The 16,564-nt window shown below is 33.4% G+C and overlaps 2 protein-coding genes and 1 long non-coding RNA gene across 6 annotated transcripts in view; 1 reads left to right on the forward strand and 2 right to left on the reverse strand.

Moving 5' to 3' along the window:
• LOC148171184 (uncharacterized) overlaps positions 1 to 7,548 on the reverse strand; it is a 23,668-nt gene extending 16,120 nt beyond the window's left edge. The window contains exon 1 of the long non-coding RNA XR_015770465.1: positions 7,048 to 7,548. This is a non-coding gene — a long non-coding RNA (uncharacterized LOC148171184). The remainder of the gene's footprint in view (positions 1 to 7,047) is intronic.
• The window catches only part of Samuel (SAM-motif ubiquitously expressed punctatedly localized protein), a 79,057-nt gene that overhangs the window by 15,991 nt on the left and 46,502 nt on the right, over positions 1 to 16,564 (forward strand). For 3 of the 4 annotated variants that reach the window (XM_088041895.1, XM_088041897.1, XM_088041894.1), the window contains exon 3: positions 14,893 to 14,928. In XM_088041895.1, coding sequence (XP_087898021.1) covers positions 14,893 to 14,928 — 36 coding nt within the window. Of the gene's footprint in view, positions 1 to 6,670; positions 6,905 to 14,892; positions 14,929 to 16,564 lie in introns of those variants that run through there. The other variant, XM_088041898.1, reaches the window with a different exon arrangement.
• Positions 10,756 to 11,839, reverse strand: LOC148171186 (cathepsin B-like). Its single transcript, XM_088041390.1, has 2 exons — positions 11,008 to 11,839; positions 10,756 to 10,961 (listed from the first exon to the last, which is right to left on the reverse strand). The coding sequence occupies exons 1-2, from the start codon at positions 11,753 to 11,755 to the stop codon at positions 10,756 to 10,758; spliced, it is 954 nt and encodes a 317-aa protein (XP_087897516.1). The 5' UTR covers positions 11,756 to 11,839.

Raw genomic sequence — 16,564 nt, forward strand, 5'->3', positions numbered from 1 at the left:
GACTCGAATCTTTGTCTTAGTAGTTGGGTGGTTAATTGCAGAAATTAAACTTGTAAATATTTTAATGGAAAATCATAAAAGCAACAGGTACCCGCGGACGTTATAACTGTAAAGTATATACACTATAATTTAATGATAGTAATAGGATAATCCGGATTATCATTAACTTTTATGACACTCCTGAAGCAGTCACAAAAACGAGACACATGTACTCGTCAAGAAAGATTAAAAGTCGATATGATAATTGCAAAAAATATTTTAAAAGTAACAATGCGGATCGCCGGAGGTCACAGCGAACCAACCCAAGCGAAGTAGCCATGGAGGTCTTGTAATAAGAGCAAAGGGAGGAAATGGACGCGGATGGACATGTAGTCAGCGATGGCGAGATTAGTTCGCTCTTATTAATACAATACATCTTACAAAGTGCCTCCTCACTGATTAGACGCTGCTGTAATGACTCGTCTTTTCTTGGCTCCTGCTGCTGCCCTCGAACTTGGAGCTTTGTCCGGAGGTTCTTATTTAGAATTAACGCTAATTAGGAGGTAAGAAAAGATGGATGGATTGAGTTCTGGAGACCCGCATTGTTGGATGACGGGACTCGGAGGGATATAATTTGTCTTGAGAATGGTACGATATGATTTTTATGGGTGCTAGGAATGCAGAATATTTTTACTTGAAGAGTCTTTAAAAGTTGCGGGATTTGAAAAATTACAAAGGTTTTGTATAAATAACTCAAAAGAATTCAACAAAATCGAGCGACATAAAAAACACGGTTTTCAATTATTCTTAGATAAATACTCTGAAGAATGTAAGGAATTCAAAGAATCTAAAAAAGTTTTAAGAATACAAAGAGTTTGTGTTGTCTAAAAGAGAATGAACCAAAATCTAAGAACTGAAACAACGCTTAAAATTTCTAAACAATCTAAAGAATTCCAAAAAATCAGAAAGTATCGAAGAGATAAGCGAAAAAAAAATGGAAGGACTAAAATAGAACTTTATCATCATTTTAATCTAAATTACAAAATTATCGCTGCAATACGCAAGATTTTAGAAATTTTATTTAATTGCCTTTTTAACCAGGAATTTAATCAGAGTGTCATACTAAAGCTTGCAAAAAGTTTATTTTACGAATTATATACTTCAAAATTTTAGGATTTACTAGTTTTATATTAGGGTATAGAGAATAAGTTTATCACGCAATGCTACAGTTGGTAAAACCGAAAAAATCAGTAAGATTAACAAGAATGACGCTGGTAGAAACAAGAAATGAGGTAGTGCATTGCATTTGCGAACGACATTGCATTATTGGCAAAATGGTGGTCCTAACTTCTGAGGAAATCAAGCAATTGGTAGGAAAGTTTGGGTTGGCAAATCGCTTTATAAATGTCTGTGTGTTAGTTAAATCGGAAAAAGAGCTAAAGGGGGTGGTAAGAAAATTAGAATAAGAAGAAGTATTTGAAGTTGGACTGGAAATTAATGAGAAAAAAACAAAATTACATGGTGATAGCGAGTCCAGATTGAGAATGAGCTAGACAATGTGAAGTGAGAGGCGGCGAAATTAATAGAAAATATATTTTTGAAGATGTTGAAGACTTCGTGCATCTAGTGCAAGTAGGAAAACAGGGGAAAGAAGAGAAAGAAATAAAAGCCAGAGTTGCAAAGGAAAAACTGAAAATACGGAAGTTTAAAAGCTATGTTGAAATCTAAATATTGGGATGGCAGAGAAGAATTAACCAAGAGGTGTGTATGGCACTCTACCATGAGCAAGTCCTATGCAGGAGACCGATAGGTAAAACAAGAAAAGGGAGACTAAGAAAACAATGGTTAGAAAAGGTCGAGGAGGATCTTGAAAGAGTGGATGGAAGTAGTTACAGACCGAGGTTTTTGGAGGTCGATAGTGCAAAAGGTGGAATATTTGCAGTTGTGTTGTAAATCTATGCCTACAAAGCTTGTAATACAAATAAAATATGTATGTTTATTATATACAAGTTGAGATTTAGAAAACAGAAAATGGATACATTGCACAAAAAATTGAATTTGATTTAACTTTGATTTAACCGACCAACTTTGCCCAGATAGTTTATTTGTGGTTTTATTTGATTAATAAACGTTAACTGAAGTTGGTGAAACGACAGCTGTCACATTTATTTAAAAAATAGCGTTATTCGACAGTTAAGTTATTTAACTGCGGTTGGTGAAACCCACCCTTAGAGACTTTAAATTTTCAGAATTAATTAGTTTTAGACTGTTTAATAAGCACACAAAATTTCAAAATTGTAAGAAAAGTGGATAAGATTTTAGAAATTTTGTTTGAAAAAAGCTAAATTACAATCAGCAATTCATGCTGCGCGTAATATTAACTCTTGTAAAATTTTCATTTAGAGAGTTAGAAGCTTCAAATTTTCAGAATTTACTAGATGTAGACTGTTTATTAAGCACACTAAATTTAAAAATTCTAAGTGGAGTGAAAAAGTTTTTAGATTTTTTTTTGAGCAAGGCCACGTAAAACTGCAATTTTGTGCAGTGCGTAATATTAACTTTTGTAAAATTTTTATTCTGCGGGTTATATGCTTCATATTTTCAGAATTTACTACCTTTAGAGGGTTTATTAAGCACAACAAATTTCAAAATTCTACGTGGAGTGGAAAAGATTTTAGAACATTTGTTCGAGAAAGACCAAATAAAAATCTGCAATCTTTCGCAGTCTGATATCAAATTTTGTAAAATTTTTATGCTGAGGGTTAGAAGCTTCAAATTTTAAGAATTTACTGGTTTTGAACTGCTTATAAAAGACACAAAATTTTAAAATTTTAGCTGAAACGGGGATGAATTTAAAAATTTAGTGTGGAAGTTCAAATGAAAATTAGGATTTAATAAGAGCAATAAATTAACTGTTAGAAGTTGATTTTGTCTTCTAAAATGAATATTGAATGAGGAAAGTGCCGTTTAATTTTTACGACTCCCGCCAAGTTTAAAATAAACTAGTGCAAACTAGCACCGTGAAGTTCATTGGAATTCCATAAATTCAGCCTATACTGCGTTTTAATTGTATATAATTTTCGAGCAATCATCTAACATTTCCTTCCAAGTAAAGTTGTTGAACTCATTTATTGGCTGACGGTCCTCATCCATCGACCGCTAAGTATCCTCCGATAAACCGATGTCTCTATTACTCAACTGATTAGAATATTCAAACAAAAGTCCGAGATGTTAATTCGTTACTTTCGCACTGACAACTTCAGTTATGTCAACAGGTTACGTCGCGAACGAACCGAAATCCCAACTTGTAATCTTCAACTTACACAATTGTTAATAGTCTTTGGACTAACCAGTCGACCGCCACCGGATAATTTATCTCTTCTTCTTGTCCTGCCGAAACGTGCGACTTGTTTAAATAACCACCCACGAGGATCATAACTTTAGTACGGTCCTGGATCCCAAAAAAAGTGGCACGATTTTGATATTTCAGGCCAGGCCAAGCAGGGCAGAGTTACTGTTACCTCTGAACCCCGAAAGGTCGTACCGATTATTGTGGCAACAACATGATTTGTTTTTGTCGTTTCAAAAGATAGATGAACTTTTTAGAGTGTACAAGATGCACCCACAATGTAAATGATGTTGGGAATGACTGACTAATTGCCGCAGCTCTTGGAATTATTATTGTAAATTGCTGTGATGATGCTGCAGTTTGTAACGGCGCGAAATAAAATCCTCTTCAGAGAAGAGTTCAATTTTTGTAATAATGTCGTGACTTGTCCTAATTTCTTTATTTTAATTATTGGCTGTTATTACTTAATTATTGCAAGCGTTCGGGGTAATTAAATCGGTAGTTTACATCTAAATTGGCCGTTTTTAGAGTGACACAACTTGGAAATCGCACTCACCTTTTGAATTTTTATTTTAATTATTGCAAAATTCACAAAATATTAAGTAATGGTATAAATTTTATACGAATGCTGGAATTTGATTGCGATGTTTAAGAATAATAGGAGTAAATAAATAAATCGCTTTTTTAAACATAAAAAAATAAATAAAATAAAAATCAGCAATTCAATGCAGAGCGTAATATTAACTCTTGTAAAAATCTTCTGGGGGTTAGAGGCTTCAAATTTTCAGAATTTACTAGTTTTGGCCTGTTTATTAAAAACTCAAAATTTTAAAATTATAAGTAAAGTAAACAAGATTTTAAAAATTTTGCTTAAGAAAGACCAAATAAAAATTGTAATTTTATGCAGAACGTAATTTTAACTCTTGTCGAATTTTGATTCTGAGGGTTAGAGGCTTCAAATTTTCAGAATTTACTAACTTTAGACTGTTTATTAAACACGCCAAATTTCAAAATTATAAGTAAAGTAAACAAGATTTTAAAAATTTTGCTTGAGAAAGACCAAATAAAAATCTGCAATTTTATACAGAGCGTAATTTTAACTCTTGTCGAGTTTTGATTCTGAGGGTTAAAAGGTTCAAATTTTCAAATTTTACTAGTTTTGGACTGTTTATTAAGCACGGCAAATTTCAAAATTATAGGTTATTAAGCACGCTAAATTTCAAAATTTTAGATAGAGTACAAGATTTTAGAAATTTTGTTCGAAAAAGACCAAAAAAAATCTGCAATTTAATACATAGCGTGGTAGTAACTCTTGTAAAATTTTTATTCTAAAGGTTAAAGATTACAAATTTTCCGAATTTACTAATTTTGGTCTGTTTATTGAACACGCCAATTTTCAAAGTTGTAGGTAAAGTAAACAAGATTTTAAAAATTTTGCATGAGAAAGACCAAATAAAAATTTGCTATTTTATGTAGAGCATAAATTTAACTCTGATTCTGAGGGATAGAGGGTTCAAATTTTTAGATTTTACTAGTTTTGAACTGTTTATTAAGCACGGCAAATTTCAAAATTTTAGGTAGTGTGGACAAGATTTTAGAAATATTGTTTGAGAAAGGCCAAATATAAATCTGGAATTTAATACAGAGCGTGGTAGTAACTCTTTTAAATTTTATTCGGAGGCTCAAAGGCTTCAAATTTTTAGAATTAATTAGTTTCGGCCTATTTATTAAAAACACTAAATTTCAAAATGACAGGTAAAGTAGATAACATTTTAGAAATTTTGCTTAAGAAAGACCAAATAAAAATCTACAATTTTATGTAGAGCGTAATTTTAACTCTTGTAAAATTTTTGTTCTGAGGTTTAAAGGCTTAAAATTTTCAGAATTTACTAGTTTTGGACTGTTTATTAAACTCGCCAAATTTCAAAATTCTAGGTTGAGAAAACAATAATTTAGAAATTTGGCTTGAGAAAGGCTAAAAAAAAACTGCAATTTTATGCAGAGCGTAATATTAACTTGTCAAATTTTCATTCTGAGAGTTAGAGGCTTCAAATTTTCAAAATTTACTAGCTTTAGATTGTATATTAAAGGCACAAAATATCAAAATTCTAGTTTTAATGGATAACATTTAAGATAACATAACATTTTTCTTTGTGCTTCATTTTTTTTGCACCCCAAAATGTGACTTATTAAAAAAAAAGTTTGAATGACTACTATCTATTAGGATCTTAATTTTCTGTAGATAAATTGAGCATAAGAATTTTTTTCATGCTCTTGTTAACCACGGGAAAAGTCTCCTGATACAGGATCAGTGCACTCGAACTCTATTTGCGTTACATTCAATTACCCGAAGGAAAAATCCGTAACGCCGTTGCACTCGCACATAACAAACTAGATAACGGCCAAAGTGTAATTTAATGCAGACTAACACGTAAAACCATTAGCATAAATATATTGTAAAATGGTTCTTAACAAGAGAAAACAACAAAAGATAATGTTTATGCGGGTGCCACTGGCAAAATCCGAATAAAATTGTTTTTTTTCCCAGTTTTGACGATTTCAATACAAAGTGCATTGACGGTGTTGACATCGTTGAACTATGTGGTGGGTTAAGCGTAAGCAGGTTAAAAAGCACGATTCTGAATGTGCGAGTATTCCTTGAACTACCACCTCTGACCCGAAGGTCTGGCCATGGGTCAGCACGAACAGACTCTTTGCCTGTTACATAAAACCGAAAGGAAAGCACGCAGAATGTAAACGATTGAAAAAATTGATTAGGACGAGATGCGAGCTCTGATTTAATTATAGATGAACGGTGATTAGATTGATGGAAGTTTAATTTTTAATCAGCGTGAGAGGAACAAGGCCAAACTTCGCTGTGGCCGAGAGATAATTGATTTAGAGCCAAGTGAAGGCTGCGTATGTGCAAAGCAATTAGTTTCACAGATTTTCGGGAAATTTGGCGGTCGACAGGTGCAGCAAAAAAATAATATCCTCGTTGTCGCGCTGGACAGAGACAAATTTATATGATGGGAAATACATAAAATATAATCCCACGAAACCTGAAACCTTAGACTTTGTGTAGGTTAATCATTCGTAACAAACTGTTATTGATTGAGTTATCAGAAATGGGAATCTAACCGCGACTCGATTTTACATTTTAATTTTCCTGGTTTCGATTTAATTAGCTGCAGCCCTCGCTCCCTCCCTGACCCAAAAATGCCGCCGTCAAGAGTGCACCAAAGTCATATATGGTTAAGGTTATAGGTCTTCTGGCCCGGCCCTGACCTACGACCCGCTTGAGCCCGCTTTTGTACCAACGTTTGCTTACTCACACTTTGCGCTCGTTCTCTGCTGTTGTTTCGACTACTACAACGTGCTTTAACCCATTGCCATCTGGAAGTTGGTGCTAGCGCCGGTGACAATTCGTGCTAGTGAGAGTGCTTACCGGTGATTTATACGCGAATTCGGGATTATGACAAATCTCCGGTAATTGGTCGTAAATTCTTCTCTGACTCGTGTGTGCATTAAAAATGATTAAAACCGAAACCAGTTATGAGCTTTTCCTCAGATTATGTAAGTATCGAGAAATGTACACAATTTTTAATTACGGTTCTATAAATCCTTGGTGTGAAAAAGTAGGAAATAATCAATCAATAGGTTAAGAAATGATAGATCTTCACAAAGTCCTTGGTGTCGATTAAGGTCTACCACGTTACCTTTGGTCAGGGCCGCCAACACAACAAAAGAAACGGTGAAATTTACTAGTCAGTGAACGTAATATGAAACTATCGCTGAAATTATATATGGAGATAACTCCAGAATAACTGCGTGACAGATTCAAGATTACATGACTCATAAAGCGAAAGTTTCTATTGGTGCCCCTGCGATTACTTTTTTGACACCCCGAACTATTCATAAACGCAATAATATTCAATTAAAAGACAATTAACGTGTGTGGTTGAATTTATTATGGATAAATACATATTAATGTTTTCTCATTTCGGGTAATTATTTTCCATTAATTGGTGTTTATGCATAAATTATTATTAATAAAGAAAGTGATCAATACAAATCATTGAAAATGAATGCCGTTTATTTTATTAATTATAGCCATAATTCATCCAACTTCTCTGTTAAATTTATTGCGTTTCTGCCTTAAAAGTTCGTTAATAGAATGGAAATAAAATAGTGCTCTGAAAGGAAATTTAAGACTATAAATTTAAATTTTTATTAATTTACTTAGCATAATACTGCAAAATATTGTCCTTCACAATGTTTCCATTACCACCACCATTTGTTTGAAAATTACGGAAGTTCAAATAAATTGCCTCTCTAGTTACCCATGAAAAATTAACGTATTTCACATTGGAATCAGGTTCTAACCTCAATTACTGCTGCCGCTGAGAAAATTGTTCAAAATCGGTAATATATGTAATAGGAAATTAAAAGGGAAAAACACACGGGAAAACTAGGAAAATGAATATAATACAAAACTACAAATTGATTTTGACAACTGATATACTCACTGACAGCTTTGAAGTTGATCAACGACACCCAAAATGACGTAACGAAGAAGTCATGGATAACTAGAAAGGAAATATCAAGATCTTGTTTAAATTTTAGTCTCACAGCAAAGAAAATGAACGGAAAATTAAAAAAAAATGCAAAAAGGATTTGCTCAAAAAAAGAAAGATTTCAAAAAAGGTCAACGGTTCAAAAAAGTATAGAGAATCTTCGGAAAATTTAAACAAAAGTCAAAAAAAATTTGGATAATGAAAGAAAAGTTAGAAGAAACGGAAGACAAATTAAGAAGGAAATTAAAAGATTTTTTCGGAAATATGTAAACAGACTCAAGAGGATCTAAGAAAAATTTAAAACAAATTTATTTAGAAAAAATGAATATAAAATCAAAGAAACTTTATGTAGATAATTTTAAAAGAATTTGGTTCAAATATGAAGATACTTTAGGGCATTAAAGGAGAGTTTCAGTTATAAAAAATTATAAAATGAAAATTAAAGTCAGTCTGGATAATAATAAAAAAAATAATAATAAGATATAACAATAATAATAATTTATTAAGAATTTAAGCCCGGTCTAAATAATTTAAAGAAAACCGAGAATTACAAGAAAATGTAAAACAAAAATGAATGTAAAGAAACTAGAGAGACGCTAAATTTAATCGAAAAAGAATAAATAGACTCTAAGAAAAATCAAAAGATCAAGGTTATAGAGAATCCAGGGAAAATCTAAAAATAAATTAATTAAGTAGATATGGAAAATTTGGAGCAAACACAAGAAAAATCTAGAAAATCTGACAAACGTGGATAACATACTTCCAAAAGAAAAATCGAAAAAAAATGTATAACCAATTTACAGAGTAGGTTTCTAGAACTTTAAAAAGAATTTCAGAAGAATTTAAAGAGAATTAAAAAAGTAAAAATTAATCGAAAGAATCTTAACAAAATCTGTTTGTATCCATTTTTAAGGGCCTTAAATCGACTTTAATCTCTTTTATTGACGAAACACCTCTTTTCTTGCAGTGTCATTTAATTGTTTTAATTTTTCTACATTAACAAAATTACTTACAATAATAAATGATTTGTAACTACAATGTAAATTCCCCATTTATGACTTCATGATTGACTTGCATATCCTTCAACAAAGTGTATAAAGAAAACGAAAGTTTTCCTATCTAAAACCAAAATTCTTTACTACAGAAAACTTGCCAAAAATCATACCTGAAGTAGAATATTCCTGTTCACATCAAACAAACCACCTCCAGAAAAGCGAAGAGGTTGTTGTGCCTGCATCATCATGAACACCAAGTTTTTTCCAAAGAATGGAGTTTTAGCATTGTAGAAGTCAATTTCGTAAATCGCTTCCGATAGACTTTCCGCCTAAAATTTACTCTAAAGTGAAGAAAAAAAGAGTTTTTCGTTTACCTCGATTTCCACGTTACTAACTGTCATAACTGTGAAAGTGATTTGTCCTAAACCACACACGGATATTGCCATTGTAGTAATAGCATCGTCGGAAAAACTAGAACTGAAAACACGGTCAAAGTGTTTAACCATTGGAACTTACCTTATCATCATCAGAGTAAACACGCAGAATTGTCCAATTGTGAAGATGAAATTGGCAGCGAAGTGTAAAGAAAACACTTTTTTCAATCCATCGTGAGTCCTGCAAATACAAGTTAGCCGAAGAAGTACGAAAGGGACAAACCTGAGTAAGCGTCGGTGGTAGAGAATGCACAACTTCAACTTGCCAAGACAAAATTCTTCATGTTCCAGCGTGCAATCCCGACCCAACTTTATACAACTTATCGCCTTCTTCAACAAAACGATTTGATTGCAAATTTCGGCACTCATCACGCAAAGCAGTCCATCATAAAGAATAATGGTAATGACACACTGAGTGAAAGTTACGACTTGCAGGGCGAAGAGCACAGGAGTCCAGAAGTTTGACCGGATAATGCAGCAGTTTCGTGGTAAATCGATCGGTTTGGAGAAGAAGGGAGCGATGAATGTTATCACGAGAATCATCGTAGCTGTTCCTCTCAAGAATTTAACAAACGAGGCGAAGAGAAATGGGAGTTTTCTTAGTTTATTCCCGAGTTTCGTTCCAAAAGAGTCGTAGCTCCAGAAATGGGAGCCTTCTTTCAGGATGTTTCGGATATCGTCCGAGTAGAACATTAGAATTGCTTGTCTCATTGCGATCTAAAAATGTTCTAAAAATGTTGTTTTATTACACAAGTTGTTTTACTTGAGCGGCGCATGCTATCGTTTTGAAACAAGATGAAGCAGCCAGGTGGTCCTCGATGGTAATAGACAGTTGGTAGATTGCAACCAGCAGTAACACAAGCAAGGTTGAAATAAAGAAATAGTTTAAAATCCGATATTTTGGCGACTTCTCGAGGAAAATACTCGCGCGGAAATGGTCGGACAACCAAGTGAAATATTCACTCTTCGTCTTCATTATTACTCCTCCAAGTGTGGGGGTGCTTTTTATACCGAGCGATCGATCGAAAAAGTTTTTTATGCAAGTGCGAGTTAGAGTGTTGAGAAATGATACTTTGCACTGTGTTTAGCATCAAACTTTTAGAAATCGATTACAAGTTTGGTGACGTGGAGGAATACTGCGTCCGATGGGAACTTTGCTATGTAATTTTATTGGGATAGTTGAAAATTGAGTGGTTATGAAGTTTGGTTTATTTATTAGGTTGTGAAAGCTGACGTCAGGTGAATACAGGAAAATGCGCGGCGGTAAATTAGTTATTATTGGAGAAAAATGTAAAATTTTATCTCTGCACAATAACAAAACTTACGAAAAAAATCTATGTTGGATTTTTAAACTTTTATTAGAATTTTTCAACATTTAATCCAAATGCATCTTTATTGCTATTTAAAACAATAACAACAATTTAAACTCTTGGAGTACCGGCAAAGACAGCTGCTTCAATTCCGCAGTGGTTTTCTCCTCTGAGGATCTTAAAGAATCCACCATCACCCCACCACGAGCCCCATGAGTTAGCAACCAACCAGTAAGGAAGCCCATCTTCTACTCCCCATCCAAGAATTTTAATAATGTGGCCACCAGGTTCATCTCCATAGGTGTGGACGTAGACACCTAATCAATAAAAATTAGTCAACTGTCATTATCTCTTTCCTCTTACCGGATTTGTAATTAAGAAAATCGTCGTAAACGTCGAATCCGGCGGAAACGGGACCGTTCATAAAGATCTCAGTCTGGATTTGTTGTTGATCCATGGAGACTTGGTAGAAGCTCTCGCCATAGTGCTTGTCTTGTTCGTACGGAATTGCGTAGTTTTTGTTCAAGCAACTGGTGGAACACGCAGGAGTGTGTCCACTGACGCTGTCGGCAGAGTACGGTTGACACCCTTCGTTGCTATTATAGTCTCCTCCAGACACAATTCCGTGTTGTACCCAATACTGAAGAGCCGGAGCTTCATTACCACCGTCACAGCTTCCACAGTCGTCGCAACAGTCAATCAAATCTTCTGTTGAAAATTTGAATTGTTGAGCACCGTTGGTAGCAATGCACAGTCTGTCGGTGATGGATTCGACAACACCGAAGGCCCAACAGGATCCGCATTGTTCTTGGTCTCTTATATCTCTAGTCGAGGGGCATTCTGGCCAATAATCTCTTGCGTCGAAGTTTTCAGGAAGATCAGCAAGCACAGTGTGGATTTTTGTGGTGATGTTGATTTTTTCCTTGCTTTCAATTCTTCCAGCGAGGCGCTTTAGGTGCTGGCGAGGAGTGTCTTCGGGGAAGTTGCGGCCGGCTAGCCACGAGTGTTGTTTTTCGTTAATAGCCTTGATGAAGGCGTCGGACAGATCGGGATTGTCCGAAATGGCGTAGGAAAATGGCAAAATTGCCAAAGCAATGAAGAGGAACTTCATCTTCTGGATCGATCTGGTGCTATCAGACCGAAACTAAAGTTAGCAGCAACTTTCTGTGTTTATATAAGTGCAATTTCTTGACGTTTTGTTTGGGTACTTGAAGAAATTTAATCGGACTCGTTGTTTTGACTTCATCTTGATTTCATTGAAGTTATTTATGTTGTCTTAAATGACATGTTGTTGAGATTACGGCTTTTGTAGTACCGAAGAACTTGCGACGCCATTCAGTGCTAACGTGATGATCACTTTGATCATACAAATTACAACAGTTTTATCTTTCGATTTTTGCAGTTTTGAGGTGAACTTGGATCAGCTGTTTTCTGCACCTTGTTAGTAGGTGTGATTGCTTATCAGCTTTGTAAATATGTTGAGATTGTGAGCTTGAATTCAATTCAAATTTGGTAGTACACATCTAAGAGATTAGCTGTTTGTAGAGTAAAAGTAGAGTGGAATGTCAAGATAGTATTCATGAGTTTAAATTAACTTTTTATCTAGATGTAGATTGCCTTATTGCTTACTTAAAGTCATTTTGTAAGTATTTATAGATATTTTGTAAGTGCAACGGAATTTTAGTACGTTCTCTGAATAAATAAAATTAATGTGTGTGTTAAAACACAAGTTCTAAAACAGAGACTTTTAATTCTATAATTTAAATTTTTTGTAACTGGACACATTTAGTAAACATTTTAAGAGTAATAAAGTCTCCAAATTTCATAGTTGTAATGTCAAAATTATAAAAGTTACGGGATCTACCCAAAAATATTGAAACATTTTTTGTCCTAAGAATAAAAATTCCTAAAAATTCTGTATACGGTTGTAGAATTTTGAAATTTGACACAATTAATGAAAGCGTCGATTGTGATAAATTCTCTTAATTTTATTGTCGTTATACCAAAATTACAAGATTTATAAGATCCTAAAGAAACTATTGAAAATTTTTGGTCGGTTCAAAAAATCAAAATATTAAAAAAAAAATCTGTATTTAGAATTTTGTAACTTGTCACATTTAGTAAACAATTCAAGGGTAATAAAGTCTCCAAATTTCATAATTGTAATGTCAAAATTGAGAGAACTGCTAAAGAATTTCAGATGAGTTCAAATAGAACCAAAACCTAGAGAATATAAAGGAAACAAAAATTGTTGATAAAATTATTTTTGTTTTATTAGCAGAGTAGAGCATCGGTAAACACACATTTAAATGTCTCTTAATTTTAACACTAATAAAAATTTTGAGAGTCAAAATTTTATTCCATTGAATCGCAGGTGATTTTGTATACTAGACTCAAAATTTTAGTGCGCTTATGGCTTTGACTTTTTAAATCCTGATCTGAATTAAAATCACCTGGAGAGTGCCAAGGTTAAACTCTGAGAATTCTGAAAGTTGAAAATATTAAAAATCAGCCCTGGAAAATTCTCCTAATCCTTTCGACGTAATTTATGATTTAACACCAAACTTTTATGTGTTTTAAATAAGATTTTTTCTAACTTCATGCGTATTGTCAATAAAACAGATACCGTAACCAACATAAACATTTATACCCATTTTTATGTATTTATTATTCATTCATTATAATTCTTTCCTACATAATTTTTACAACGAACATAAATTTCCACTACAAGCGACGCGTCGTGACATCTCATTATAGAAAGTTGTATCTTGTTTTACAATTTTTTTGTCCATTTTGTGTTCTTATTTGCAATTTTCGACTTGTTTCAACCTCTTTTTCGTACATTTGAACACGACATAAAATTGTTTGTCGTAAAAGATACAAATAGTCAAAACTGTTCTTGGGAATAAAAATAAACACGAGAGACAGTTTAATTTTACAGGTCCATCGCTATAAAACGGTCTCTTATCAAATCACGTACTTTTACTACCACACTTTTATCTTTATTATTGAATTGATAGTTGTGACACACGAAAATGAAGTTGTTTTGAATTCGATGTCGCAAACACTGCACTTACATCTGTTGGCGATTTGTTCGTCTTTTTTGTTAATGACATTTAAGAAAATACGTACAAATGGACCGATTATCCCATTTTTAGAGCAAAGTCTTCGAGGTTAACACCTTAAAGAGATCAATCCTTGTATGGTTAATGGCACGAAAGTGAAAATAAAAAGGTGAGATCAAGAGAAACGGTAAATGATTGCACGTCGTTTATTTAATCCCATTAAAGCCATCACACTATATTTAAAAGACGACAAAAAATGAGCTTTATAAGGACGACAAAAAATCTTAGATTTTTGCAATAAATCAACGACGGAAATTTTCAACATACGTTACACAATTTTAGTGAGAATTATCTAATTTCACCTCGTAATTAAGCATAAATTATCGTAGACGTGAGTTATGCGTGTCCACTATTTTGATGGATCGGATCTGAAATTGTTCGTAATTTTTATAGGTAATTAAAAAATATATTTAATTTATTTATGTCGCGATGGGAAACGCTGCTTGAGCTTATGTAACGTTGTAAACGATCATTTAAATTTGTACCATAAATCACCAATATTACCACTCGCAGTAGTTACAGTACCAAACTCCACGAATTTACATCAAATCGAAATAATTCACCTAATCTTGATGAGGTGATTATATCAAAAAAATCGTGGATTCTCGAAAAACAAACTTCCTTAATTAATTTACATGTTAATCAAAAAAGGCTGAAATTTCATATGCAGCACAGGTGCGGACTGAGATTCTACCGATACAATTTCTAAAACGTTTAATTACGGAAAAATTTTATCTTGATCGAATTCGCCACGATTATGTAAAATGTCCGCAGGAATCTAAATATGTTAATAAAATTTCTCTACACCTGCAACACATTTTTCCGTGATTGATGGAGTCGTAAATGTTGTGGGTGTTGAGCTAATGCGACGACTTTCTTTGCAATCAAAAGCGGAGTTGTGGGCTATTTTTCAGAGCTTATTTTCCGGGTCAACTTGGTAGTGGAATTATTTAATTAAAAATTACCGCAATTAAATAATTAAGTTTTACCACCACAACTGCCGGTTTTACTCTTCTTTCCCCTCGTAAATCAGAATTTTTACAACGTTGTAACGAATTAAACAATTAACTAATTCCTCAATGTTTCTATCGATGTCGAATAATTGAACTTTCTCTTGTTGCAGACAGTTCGCCCGGTGCGGAAGCTCTCGACAAATATGGTAAGCGTCCTGTCTTTTTAATTACTCCTAATTAAGGAAAAACCATCTCCGATAATTGCTACACCTAACTTTTCCCTCGAATAATTCCATCAGCATTACAATGAACCTGGCACAATCTGTTTTGTTATCTGATTGGTAGCAACATTTCTTATCTATCTAATTATCTTGCGATTAAAATTGTGGTTCTGCAACGCTCACAACCTGTGCATACAAGAACTAGTTAAGCTTTCATCTCAAGACTGTTTGTTTTCGATTGAATATTCTTGAATGCATCATTGTGTGTTGAATTTTTGACACCAACGACCTTGGCGGATTTTTTATGAGGTCCCGTTAGAAATACCTTACGTTTATGTTAAATATCGTTAGCCTCTAAATTATTTATGTGTGGATGATGCCTTGAAGATTTGCATGATCTAAAAATATTTTCTTGTAAAATAAATATAAGAGTGTCATCCGCTGTCTGAGTTTGTTGCTGCTTCAACTCGATTTGCATCTAATTTTGGAAGTTCGGTTTAATTGATGATTAAATTTGACCGCTCTGGAAGCGCTTTTGCCTTACAAGGAATTTGGGTAATCAAAACAGCCGCAAATTAGTTTTTAGGTGAAATGCTCGTAAATTAATGTGATGAAAGAGCGAACAAAGATCGAGTTAAAAGAGGTCTTCACGCTTCCTGTTTTGGGTCTTGTTGGTGCGGCGACGTCCTTACAAATCAAATTTCCTGAGGAACATGGAATTAAACATAATTTTTGAAATTTACCACATAAAATTGAAAATCAATAAAAAAAAAATTAATAAAATTTATAAATAAACATGAAAATTAAAAAAATTAGAAATGTTATTTGAAAACTACCTAAAAATTCAAACGGAAAATCTAAAACTGAATTCTTAACTAAAAAATCGCGAGAAAAATGATGGCGCAAACCGTTTCTTCGTATCTGTTGTAGTTTTGAAGATATCAAGCATTAAAAATTTGAAAAATAAAAATTAACTACCCGAAACTTTAAACGGCCATAACTCAGTTATTTGTTGTCATACGTGAATTTTGAACTCAGTTTTAAATTCTGCGTGAAATTCTGCCTAAAATGAGCTCAAATAAGGCGAGTTGATCCTCAAAATAAGCGCAGAAATTTGCCAAGAATAGTTTTAGTTGTAAATTTTATTCAAAAAAATCAAATTTTTTACTACTGAAAAATTTAAGAACGAATTCTTAGCTAACAAATCGCAAGAAAAACGATGGCGAAAACCGTATCATTCCATCTGTCCTAGTTTCCGAGATATTGAGTACCGAAACTTTCAAACCTTCAAAAATTTGGCTCTCTGGCGGCTACTCAAAAATTCAAACGGCTATAACTTAATTATTTGTGGACGTACGTTAAAAATTCGTCCGGTTTTGGATTCTGCGTGGAGTTCTGCGTTAAATGAGACCAAATAACTTGAGTTTGCATCACAAATAAACGTGACATTGATTAAAATCTGTTTGTACAGGGTTTTTTGGGGTGATTTTGAATCATTTTTTAATAGATGAAAACGACGTTTATAATTTTTTAGTTATACATCAATCGAAAGAGGAGGTCGAAATCTATTATCTGGTCAAATCTCATATCGGTAGATCAAATAGTTTACGAATGGCGGTCA

The sequence above is a fragment of the Gnatocerus cornutus genome, chromosome 7, assembly GCF_029298725.1.
Source record: "Gnatocerus cornutus isolate USDA-ARS CGAHR chromosome 7, icGnaCorn1.1, whole genome shotgun sequence".
Classification (NCBI taxonomy): domain Eukaryota; kingdom Metazoa; phylum Arthropoda; class Insecta; order Coleoptera; family Tenebrionidae; genus Gnatocerus; species Gnatocerus cornutus.